Genomic DNA, 12,527 nt, shown 5'->3' with positions numbered 1-12,527 from the left:
TAGGTATTACTGTACTGTTGGAGCTAGAAACACAAGCATTAGGTATTACTGTTGGAGCTAGAAACACAAGCATTAGATATTACTGTACTGTTGGAGCTAGAAACACAAGCATTAGGTATTACTGTTGGAGCTAGAAACACAAGCATTAGGTATTACTGTACTGTTGGAGCTAGAAACACAAGCATTAGGTATTACTGCACTGTTGGAGCTAGAAATACAAGCATTAGGTATTACTGTACTGTTGGAGCTAGAAACACAAGCATTAGGTATTACTGTTGGAGCTAGAAACACAAGCATTAGGTATTACTGTACTGTTGGAGCTAGAAACACAAGCATTAGATATTACTGTACTGCTGGAGCTAGAAACACAAGCATTAGGTATTACTGTTGGAGCTAGAAACACAAGCATTATATATTACTGTACTGTTGGAGCTAGAAACACAAGCATTAGGTATTACTGTACTGTTGGAGCTAGAAACACAAGCATTAGGTATTACTGTACTGTTGGAGCTAGAAACACAAGCATTAGGTATTACTGTACTGTTGGAGCTAGAAACACAAGCATTAGGTATTACTGTACTGTTGGAGCTAGAAACAAGCATTAGGTATTACTGTACTGTTGGAGCTAGAAACACAAGCATTAGGTATTACTGTACTGTTGGAGCTAGAAACACAAGCATTAGGTATTACTGTACTGTTGGAGCTAGAAACACAAGCATTAGGTATTACTGTTGGAGCTAGAAACACAAGCATTAGGTATTACTGTACTGTTGGAGCTAGAAACACAAGCATTAGGTATTACTGTACTGTTGGAGCTAGAAACACAAGCATTAGGTATTACTGTACTGTTGGAGCTAGAAACACAAGCATTATGTATTACTGTACTGTTGGAGCTAGAAACACAAGCATTAGGTATTACTGTTGGAGCTAGAAACACAAGCATTAGGTATTACTGTTGGAGCTAGAAACACAAGCATTAGGTATTACTGTTGGAGCAAGAAACACAAGCATTAGATATTACTGTACTGTTGGAGCTAGAAACACAAGCATTAGGTATTACTGTACTGTTGGAGCTAGAAACACAAGCATTAGGTATTACTGTACTGTTGGAGCTAGAAACACAAGCATTAGGTATTACTGTACTGTTGGAGCTAGAAACACAAGCATTAGGTATTACTGTACTGTTGGAGCTAGAAACACAAGCATTAGGTATTACTGTACTGTTGGAGCTAGAAACACAAGCATTAGGTATTACTGCACTGTTGGAGCTAGAAATACAAGCATTAGGTATTACTGTTGGAGCTAGAAACACAAGCATTAGGTATTACTGTTGGAGCTAGAAACACAAGCATTAGGTATTACTGTTGGAGCTAGAAACACAAGCATTAGATATTACTGTACTGTTGGAGCTAGAAACACAAGCATTAGATATTACTGTTGGAGCTAGAAACACAAGCATTAGGTATTACTGTACTGTTGGAGCTAGAAACACAAGCATTAGGTATTACTGTACTGTTGGAGCTAGAAACACAAGCATTAGGTATTACTGCACTGTTGGAGCTAGAAACACAAGCATTAGGTATTACTGTACTGTTGGAGCTAGAAACACAAGCATTAGGTATTACTGTACTGTTGGAGCTAGAAACACAAGCATTAGGTATTACTGTACTGTTGGAGCTAGAAACACAAGCATTAGGTATTACTGTACTGTTGGAGCTAGAAACACAAGCATTAGGTATTACTGTACTGTTGGAGCTAGAAACACAAGCATTAGGTATTACTGTACTGTTGGAGCTAGAAACACAAGCATTAGGTATTACTGTACTGTTGGAGCTAGAAACACAAGCATTAGGTATTACTGTACTGTTGGAGCTAGAAACACAAGCATTAGGTATTACTGTACTGTTGGAGCTAGAAACACAAGCATTTGGTATTACTGTACTGTTGGAGCTAGAAATACAAGCATTAGGTATTATTGCACTGCTGGGGCTAGAAACACAAGCATTAGGTATTACTGTACTGTTGGAGCTAGAAACACAAGCATTAGGTATTACTGTTGGAGCTAGAAACACAAGCATTAGGTATTACTGTTGGAGCTAGAAACACAAGCATTAGGTATTACTGTTGGAGCTAGAAACACAAGCATTAGGTATTACTGTACTGTTGGAGCTAGAAACACAAGCATTAGGTATTACTGCACTGTTGGAGCTAGAAACACAAGCATTAGGTATTACTGCACTGTTGGAGCTAGAAACACAAGCATTAGGTATTATTGTACTGTTGGAGCTAGAAACACAAGCATTAGGTATTACTGTTGGGGTAAGAAACACAAGCATTAGGTATTACTGTACTGTTGGAGCTAGAAACACAAGCATTAGGTATTACTGTACTGTTGGAGCTAGAAACACAAGCATTAGGTATTATTGTACTGTTGGAGCTAGAAACACAAGCATTAGGTATTACTGTTGGGGCTAGAAACACAAGCATTAGGTATTACTGTACTGTTGGAGCTAGAAACCCAAGCATTAGGTATTACTGTACTGTTGGAGCTAGAAACACAAGCATTAGGTATTACTGTTGGAGCTAGAAACACAAGCATTAGGTATTACTGTACTGTTGGAGCTAGAAACACAAGCATTAGGTATTACTGCACTGTTGGAGCTAGAAACACAAGCATTAGGTATTACTGTACTGTTGGAGCTAGAAACACAAGCATTAGGTATTACTGTACTGTTGGAGCTAGAAACACAAGCATTAGGTATTACTGTACTGTTGGAGCTAGAAACACAAGCATTAGGTATTACTGTACTGTTGGAGCTAGAAACACAAGCATTAGGTATTACTGTACTGTTGGAGCTAGAAACACAAGCATTAGGTATTACTGTACTGTTGGAGCTAGAAACACAAGCATTAGGTATTACTGTACTGTTGGAGCTAGAAATACAAGCATTAGGTATTACTGTTGGAGCTAGAAACACAAGCATTAGGTATTACTGTACTGTTGGAGCTAGAAACACAAGCATTAGGTATTACTGTACTGTTGGAGCTAGAAACACAAGCATTAGGTATTACTGTACTGTTGGAGCTAGAAACACAAGCATTAGGTATTACTGTACTGTTGGAGCTAGAAACACAAGCATTAGGTATTACTGTACTGTTGGAGCTACTGTAGAAACACAAGCATTATGTATTACTGTACTGTTGGAGCTAGAAACACAAGCATTAGGTATTACTGTTGGAGCTAGAAACACAAGCATTAGGTATTACTGTACTGTTGGAGCTAGAAACACAAGCATTAGGTATTACTGTTGGAGCTAGAAACACAAGCATTAGATATTACTGTACTGTTGGAGCTAGAAACACAAGCATTAGGTATTACTGTACTGTTGGAGCTAGAAACACAAGCATTAGGTATTACTGTTGGAGCTAGAAACACAAGCATTAGGTATTACTGTACTGTTGGAGCTAGAAACACAAGCATTAGGTATTACTGCACTGTTGGAGCTAGAAATACAAGCATTAGGTATTACTGTACTGTTGGAGCTAGAAACACAAGCATTAGGTATTACTGTTGGAGCTAGAAACACAAGCATTAGGTATTACTGCACTGTTGGAGCTAGAAATACAAGCATTAGGTATTACTGTACTGTTGGAGCTAGAAACACAAGCATTAGGTATTACTGTACTGTTGGAGCTAGAAATACAAGCATTAGGTATTATTGCACTGCTGGGGCTAGAAACACAAGCATTAGGTATTACTGTACTGTTGGAGCTAGAAACACAAGCATTAGGTATTACTGTTGGAGCTAGAAACACAAGCATTAGGTATTACTGTTGGAGCTAGAAACACAAGCATTAGGTATTACTGTTGGAGCTAGAAACACAAGCATTAGGTATTACTGTTGGAGCTAGAAACACAAGCATTAGGTATTACTGTTGGAGCTAGAAACACAAGCATTAGGTATTACTGTACTGTTGGAGCTAGAAACACAAGCATTAGGTATTACTGCACTGTTGGAGCTAGAAACACAAGCATTAGGTATTACTGCACTGTTGGAGCTAGAAACACAAGCATTAGGTATTATTGTACTGTTGGAGCTAGAAACACAAGCATTAGGTATTACTGTTGGGGCTAGAAACACAAGCATTAGGTATTACTGTTGGGGCTAGAAACACAAGCATTAGGTATTACTGTACTGTTGGAGCTAGAAACACAAGCATTAGGTATTATTGTACTGTTGGAGCTAGAAACACAAGCATTAGGTATTACTGTTGGGGCTAGAAACACAAGCATTAGGTATTACTGTACTGTTGGAGCTAGAAACCCAAGCATTAGGTATTACTGTACTGTTGGAGCTAGAAACACAAGCATTAGGTATTACTGTTGGAGCTAGAAACACAAGCATTAGGTATTACTGTACTGTTGGAGCTAGAAACACAAGCATTAGGTATTACTGCACTGTTGGAGCTAGAAACACAAGCATTAGGTATTACTGTACTGTTGGAGCTAGAAACACAAGCATTAGGTATTACTGTACTGTTGGAGCTAGAAACACAAGCATTAGGTATTACTGTACTGTTGGAGCTAGAAACACAAGCATTAGGTATTACTGTACTGTTGGAGCTAGAAACACAAGCATTAGGTATTACTGTACTGTTGGAGCTAGAAACACAAGCATTAGGTATTACTGTACTGTTGGAGCTAGAAATACAAGCATTAGGTATTACTGTTGGAGCTAGAAACACAAGCATTAGGTATTACTGTACTGTTGGAGCTAGAAACACAAGCATTAGGTATTACTGTACTGTTGGAGCTAGAAACACAAGCATTAGGTATTACTGTACTGTTGGAGCTAGAAACACAAGCATTAGGTATTACTGTACTGTTGGAGCTAGAAACACAAGCATTAGGTATTACTGTTGGAGCTAGAAACACAAGCATTAGGTATTACTGTACTGTTGGAGCTAGAAACACAAGCATTAGGTATTACTGTTGGAGCTAGAAACACAAGCATTAGGTATTACTGTACTGTTGGAGCTAGAAACACAAGCATTAGGTATTACTGTTGGAGCTAGAAACACAAGCATTAGGTATTACTGTACTGTTGGAGCTAGAAACACAAGCATTAGGTATTACTGCACTGTTGGAGCTAGAAATACAAGCATTAGGTATTACTGTACTGTTGGAGCTAGAAACACAAGCATTAGGTATTACTGTTGGAGCTAGAAACACAAGCATTAGGTATTACTGTACTGTTGGAGCTAGAAACACAAGCATTAGGTATTACTGCACTGTTGGAGCTAGAAATACAAGCATTAGGTATTACTGTACTGTTGGAGCTAGAAACACAAGCATTAGGTATTACTGTACTGTTGGAGCTAGAAACACAAGCATTAGGTATTACTGTTGGAGCTAGAAACACAAGCATTAGGTATTACTGTTGGAGCTAGAAACACAAGCATTAGGTATTACTGTTGGAGCTAGAAACACAAGCATTAGGTATTACTGTACTGTTGGAGCTAGAAACACAAGCATTAGATATTACTGTACTGCTGGAGCTAGAAACACAAGCATTAGGTATTACTGTTGGAGCTAGAAACACAAGCATTATGTATTACTGTACTGTTGGAGCTAGAAACACAAGCATTAGGTATTACTGTACTGTTGGAGCTAGAAACACAAGCATTAGGTATTACTGTACTGTTGGAGCTAGAAACACAAGCATTAGGTATTACTGTACTGTTGGAGCTAGAAACACAAGCATTAGGTATTACTGTACTGTTGGAGCTAGAAACACAAGCATTAGGTATTACTGTACTGTTGGAGCTAGAAACACAAGCATTAGGTATTACTGTACTGTTGGAGCTAGAAACACAAGCATTAGGTATTACTGTACTGTTGGAGCTAGAAACACAAGCATTAGGTATTACTGTTGGAGCTAGAAACACAAGCATTAGGTATTACTGTTGGAGCTAGAAACACAAGCATTAGGTATTACTGTACTGTTGGAGCTAGAAACACAAGCATTAGGTATTACTGTACTGTTGGAGCTAGAAACACAAGCATTAGGTATTACTGTACTGTTGGAGCTAGAAACACAAGCATTAGGTATTACTGTTGGAGCTAGAAACACAAGCATTAGGTATTACTGTTGGAGCTAGAAACACAAGCATTAGGTATTACTGTTGGAGCAAGAAACACAAGCATTAGATATTACTGTACTGTTGGAGCTAGAAACACAAGCATTAGGTATTACTGTACTGTTGGAGCTAGAAACACAAGCATTAGGTATTACTGCACTGTTGGAGCTAGAAACACAAGCATTAGGTATTACTGCACTGTTGGAGCTAGAAACACAAGCATTAGGTATTACTGTACTGCTGGGGCTAGAAACACAAGCATTAGGTATTACTGTTGGAGCTAGAAACACAAGCATTAGGTATTACTGTACTGTTGGAGCTAGAAACACAAGCATTAGGTATTACTGTACTGTTGGAGCTAGAAACCCAAGCATTAGGTATTACTGTTGGAGCTAGAAACACAAGCATTAGGTATCACTGTACTGTTGGAGCTAGAAACACAAGCATTAGGTATTACTGCACTGTTGGAGCTAGAAACACAAGCATTAGGTATTACTGTACTGTTGGAGCTAGAAACACAAGCATTAGGTATTACTGTACTGTTGGAGCTAGAAATACAAGCATTAGGTATTACTGTACTGTTGGAGCTAGAAATACAAGCATTAGGTATTATTGCACTGCTGGGGCTAGAAACACAAGCATTAGGTATTACTGTACTGTTGGAGCTAGAAACACAAGCATTAGGTATTACTGTTGGAGCTAGAAACACAAGCATTAGGTATTACTGTTGGAGCTAGAAACACAAGCATTAGGTATTACTGTTGGAGCTAGAAACACAAGCATTAGGTATTACTGTTGGAGCTAGAAACACAAGCATTAGGTATTACTGTTGGAGCTAGAAACACAAGCATTAGGTATTACTGTACTGTTGGAGCTAGAAACACAAGCATTAGGTATTACTGCACTGTTGGAGCTAGAAACACAAGCATTAGGTATTACTGCACTGTTGGAGCTAGAAACACAAGCATTAGGTATTATTGTACTGTTGGAGCTAGAAACACAAGCATTAGGTATTACTGTTGGGGCTAGAAACACAAGCATTAGGTATTACTGTACTGTTGGAGCTAGAAACACAAGCATTAGGTATTACTGTACTGTTGGAGCTAGAAACACAAGCATTAGGTATTATTGTACTGTTGGAGCTAGAAACACAAGCATTAGGTATTACTGTTGGGGCTAGAAACACAAGCATTAGGTATTACTGTACTGTTGGAGCTAGAAACCCAAGCATTAGGTATTACTGTACTGTTGGAGCTAGAAACACAAGCATTAGGTATTACTGTTGGAGCTAGAAACACAAGCATTAGGTATTACTGTACTGTTGGAGCTAGAAACACAAGCATTAGGTATTACTGTACTGTTGGAGCTAGAAACACAAGCATTAGGTATTACTGTACTGTTGGAGCTAGAAACACAAGCATTAGGTATTACTGTACTGTTGGAGCTAGAAACACAAGCATTAGGTATTACTGTACTGTTGGAGCTAGAAACACAAGCATTAGGTATTACTGTACTGTTGGAGCTAGAAACACAAGCATTAGGTATTACTGTACTGTTGGAGCTAGAAACACAAGCATTAGGTATTACTGTACTGTTGGAGCTAGAAACACAAGCATTAGGTATTACTGTACTGTTGGAGCTAGAAACACAAGCATTAGGTATTACTGTACTGTTGGAGCTAGAAACACAAGCATTAGGTATTACTGTACTGTTGGAGCTAGAAATACAAGCATTAGGTATTACTGTTGGAGCTAGAAACACAAGCATTAGGTATTACTGTTGGAGCTAGAAACACAAGCATTAGGTATTACTGTACTGTTGGAGCTAGAAACACAAGCATTAGGTATTACTGTACTGTTGGAGCTAGAAACACAAGCATTAGGTATTACTGTACTGTTGGAGCTAGAAACACAAGCATTAGGTATTACTGTACTGTTGGAGCTACTGTAGAAACACAAGCATTATGTATTACTGTACTGTTGGAGCTAGAAACACAAGCATTAGGTATTACTGTTGGAGCTAGAAACACAAGCATTAGGTATTACTGTACTGTTGGAGCTAGAAACACAAGCATTAGGTATTACTGTTGGAGCTAGAAACACAAGCATTAGATATTACTGTACTGTTGGAGCTAGAAACACAAGCATTAGGTATTACTGTTGGAGCTAGAAACACAAGCATTAGGTATTACTGTACTGTTGGAGCTAGAAACACAAGCATTAGGTATTACTGCACTGTTGGAGCTAGAAATACAAGCATTAGGTATTACTGTTGGAGCTAGAAACACAAGCATTAGGTATTACTGTTGGAGCTAGAAACACAAGCATTAGGTATTACTGTACTGTTGGAGCTAGAAACACAAGCATTAGGTATTACTGTACTGTTGGAGCTAGAAACACAAGCATTAGGTATTACTGTACTGTTGGAGCTACTGTAGAAACACAAGCATTATGTATTACTGTACTGTTGGAGCTAGAAACACAAGCATTAGGTATTACTGTTGGAGCTAGAAACACAAGCATTAGGTATTACTGTACTGTTGGAGCTAGAAACACAAGCATTAGGTATTACTGTTGGAGCTAGAAACACAAGCATTAGATATTACTGTACTGTTGGAGCTAGAAACACAAGCATTAGGTATTACTGTTGGAGCTAGAAACACAAGCATTAGGTATTACTGTACTGTTGGAGCTAGAAACACAAGCATTAGGTATTACTGCACTGTTGGAGCTAGAAATACAAGCATTAGGTATTACTGTACTGTTGGAGCTAGAAACACAAGCATTAGGTATTACTGTTGGAGCTAGAAACACAAGCATTAGGTATTACTGTACTGTTGGAGCTAGAAACACAAGCATTAGATATTACTGTACTGCTGGAGCTAGAAACACAAGCATTAGGTATTACTGTTGGAGCTAGAAACACAAGCATTATATATTACTGTACTGTTGGAGCTAGAAACACAAGCATTAGGTATTACTGTACTGTTGGAGCTAGAAACACAAGCATTAGGTATTACTGTACTGTTGGAGCTAGAAACACAAGCATTAGGTATTACTGTACTGTTGGAGCTAGAAACACAAGCATTAGGTATTACTGTACTGTTGGAGCTAGAAACAAGCATTAGGTATTACTGTACTGTTGGAGCTAGAAACACAAGCATTAGGTATTACTGTACTGTTGGAGCTAGAAACACAAGCATTAGGTATTACTGTACTGTTGGAGCTAGAAACACAAGCATTAGGTATTACTGTTGGAGCTAGAAACACAAGCATTAGGTATTACTGTACTGTTGGAGCTAGAAACACAAGCATTAGGTATTACTGTACTGTTGGAGCTAGAAACACAAGCATTAGGTATTACTGTACTGTTGGAGCTAGAAACACAAGCATTATGTATTACTGTACTGTTGGAGCTAGAAACACAAGCATTAGGTATTACTGTTGGAGCTAGAAACACAAGCATTAGGTATTACTGTTGGAGCTAGAAACACAAGCATTAGGTATTACTGTTGGAGCAAGAAACACAAGCATTAGATATTACTGTACTGTTGGAGCTAGAAACACAAGCATTAGGTATTACTGTACTGTTGGAGCTAGAAACACAAGCATTAGGTATTACTGTACTGTTGGAGCTAGAAACACAAGCATTAGGTATTACTGTACTGTTGGAGCTAGAAACACAAGCATTAGGTATTACTGTACTGTTGGAGCTAGAAACACAAGCATTAGGTATTACTGTACTGTTGGAGCTAGAAACACAAGCATTAGGTATTACTGCACTGTTGGAGCTAGAAATACAAGCATTAGGTATTACTGTTGGAGCTAGAAACACAAGCATTAGGTATTACTGTTGGAGCTAGAAACACAAGCATTAGGTATTACTGTTGGAGCTAGAAACACAAGCATTAGATATTACTGTACTGTTGGAGCTAGAAACACAAGCATTAGATATTACTGTTGGAGCTAGAAACACAAGCATTAGGTATTACTGTACTGTTGGAGCTAGAAACACAAGCATTAGGTATTACTGCACTGTTGGAGCTAGAAACACAAGCATTAGGTATTACTGTACTGTTGGAGCTAGAAACACAAGCATTAGGTATTACTGTACTGTTGGAGCTAGAAACACAAGCATTAGGTATTACTGTACTGTTGGAGCTAGAAACACAAGCATTAGGTATTACTGTACTGTTGGAGCTAGAAACACAAGCATTAGGTATTACTGTACTGTTGGAGCTAGAAACACAAGCATTAGGTATTACTGTACTGTTGGAGCTAGAAACACAAGCATTAGGTATTACTGTACTGTTGGAGCTAGAAACACAAGCATTAGGTATTACTGCACTGTTGGAGCTAGAAACACAAGCATTAGGTATTACTGTACTGTTGGAGCTAGAAACACAAGCATTAGGTATTACTGTTGGAGCTAGAAACACAAGCATTAGGTATTACTGTTGGAGCTAGAAACACAAGCATTAGGTATTACTGTTGGAGCTAGAAACACAAGCATTAGGTATTACTGTACTGTTGGAGCTAGAAACACAAGCATTAGGTATTGCTGTTGGAGCTAGAAACACAAGCATTAGATATTACTGTACTGTTGGAGCTAGAAACACAAGCATTAGGTATTACTGTTGGAGCTAGAAACACAAGCATCTTTTTTTTTCTCTCTCCCTTTCTCTCTCTCAGGCGTCCACCTGTACTATGTAGGAGGTGAGGTGTATGCAGAGTGTCTGAGTGACACCAGTATCTTCGTTCAGAGCCGTAACTGTAACTACCATCATGGTTTCCACCCCACCACGGTGTGTAAAATCCCTAGTGGCTGCAGTCTGAAGATCTTTAACAACCAGGAATTTGCTCAGCTACTGGCCCAGTCTGTGAACCATGGCTTTGAGGCTGTCTACGAACTGACCAAGATGTGCACCATCCGCATGAGCTTTGTAAAGGTGATATACAATTACATTTTGATTCAACAATTATATTAGTTTCAGTACTATATACAGTTCACTGCTTTATGATCTTGTCCATTGATTTAAAAAATATATGTTTTGTGAAATAACTGTTTTAAATGATCTTAATTTCATTGAAAGAGCAACTCGACAATGTTGAGAATAACACTGTGGCGTATCACTGTGCAATGGAAAACAAGTTCGCTATTTCATTCCTTTTTTTGACCATTTACTGAATATGACCCAGCTTTCTTTCTCTCTCTCTCTCGCTCCCTTTCAACAGGGCTGGGGAGCTGAGTATCACCGACAAGATGTCACCAGCACCCCCTGTTGGATAGAAGTGCACCTTCACGGCCCTCTGCAGTGGCTGGATAAAGTGCTGACACAGATGGGCTCTCCTCTGAACCCCATCTCTTCAGTGTCTTAATGGTGCCCCCCCCCAGACCAGACTCTCGACCCCATCTCTTCAGTGTCTTAATGGTGCCCCCCCCCTCCCAGACCAGACTCTCGACCCCATCTCTTCAGTGTCTTAATGGTGCCCCCCCCCCCCCCCTCCCAGACCAGACTCTCGACCCCATCTCTTCAGTGTCTTAATGGTGCCCCCCCCCCCCTCCCAGACCAGACTCTCGACCCCATCTCTTCAGTGTCTTAATGGTGGCCCCCCAAGACCAGACCAGCCAGGCTGGGAGTTTCTTTTACACATTTTTTTTAAATGTATATATTTTTTAAAATGTTTTAATGAGTTAAAGGCTGAACTGTTTACAGTATCTGGCTGCAGAAGGGATGTTGAGCAGCAGAACTAAAAGAAAGAATTAAAGAAAGAAAAATGGAGGCTACAAGCAGAAGATAAAAGTAAATCCTAAAGAAGAATATTCAGAGTAGCGGCACAAAATAATGGATAAAGTACTGCTGAGTCATCCACTACCAACCATGTGCTTATTCTATTGAGAGTAGTAGGACTGGAAAGCATGTACCTTACTTATATTTTTAGTTTTTTTTTAAGGATTTTGCATAAAATGTTTGATTTTCTTTCTGTATTTTTTTTTTAGTTTTTAAAAGAAAATAATAAAATGTTGTATATCACTACTACAAATTTACCACAGTCAAACTACTTGTAATTTAACTTTGCAAACTTTTTTTTTCTTTCTTGCCATGTTTTCTAATGCCAGATATTTTACATCTAAGGTATAGATATCATTATGTTTACTATTAGACTCAGATCTCATAATGTTTCCATTTTATAGTTTTATCACTAGAAAAACTTGAGTTACTGCCATTTTAAATAAAGTATGTCTAACTGGTAACTATGATATGAGGAATTCATTACTGAATGCTTTGAACAGGTGACAAGCTAGAAACAACACACTTCTCAGAGGAGAACTCGTCAATAAAGTTGTCAATGATGCTTGTCGATTCTCTGTACATGGTGTATGTT

General features: G+C 38.6%; 1 protein-coding gene across 3 annotated transcripts in view; it reads left to right on the top strand.

Moving 5' to 3' along the window:
- The window catches only part of LOC106604147 (SMAD family member 5), a 41,665-nt gene extending 29,168 nt beyond the window's left edge, over positions 1–12,497 (top strand). For all 3 annotated transcript variants that reach the window (XM_045717851.2, XM_045717849.2, XM_045717852.2), the window contains 2 exons: positions 10,833–11,089; positions 11,376–12,497. In XM_045717851.2, coding sequence (XP_045573807.1) covers positions 10,833–11,089; positions 11,376–11,519 — 401 coding nt within the window. In that variant the 3' untranslated portion in view covers positions 11,520–12,497. The remainder of the gene's footprint in view (positions 1–10,832; positions 11,090–11,375) is intronic.
- The last annotated feature ends 30 nt before the right edge of the window (positions 12,498–12,527 follow it).

The sequence above is a fragment of the Salmo salar genome, chromosome 05 (genome assembly GCF_965601325.2).
Source record: "Salmo salar chromosome 05, fSalSal1, whole genome shotgun sequence".
Classification (NCBI taxonomy): domain Eukaryota; kingdom Metazoa; phylum Chordata; class Actinopteri; order Salmoniformes; family Salmonidae; genus Salmo; species Salmo salar.
This window is presented reverse-complemented; position numbering and strand designations above follow the sequence as displayed.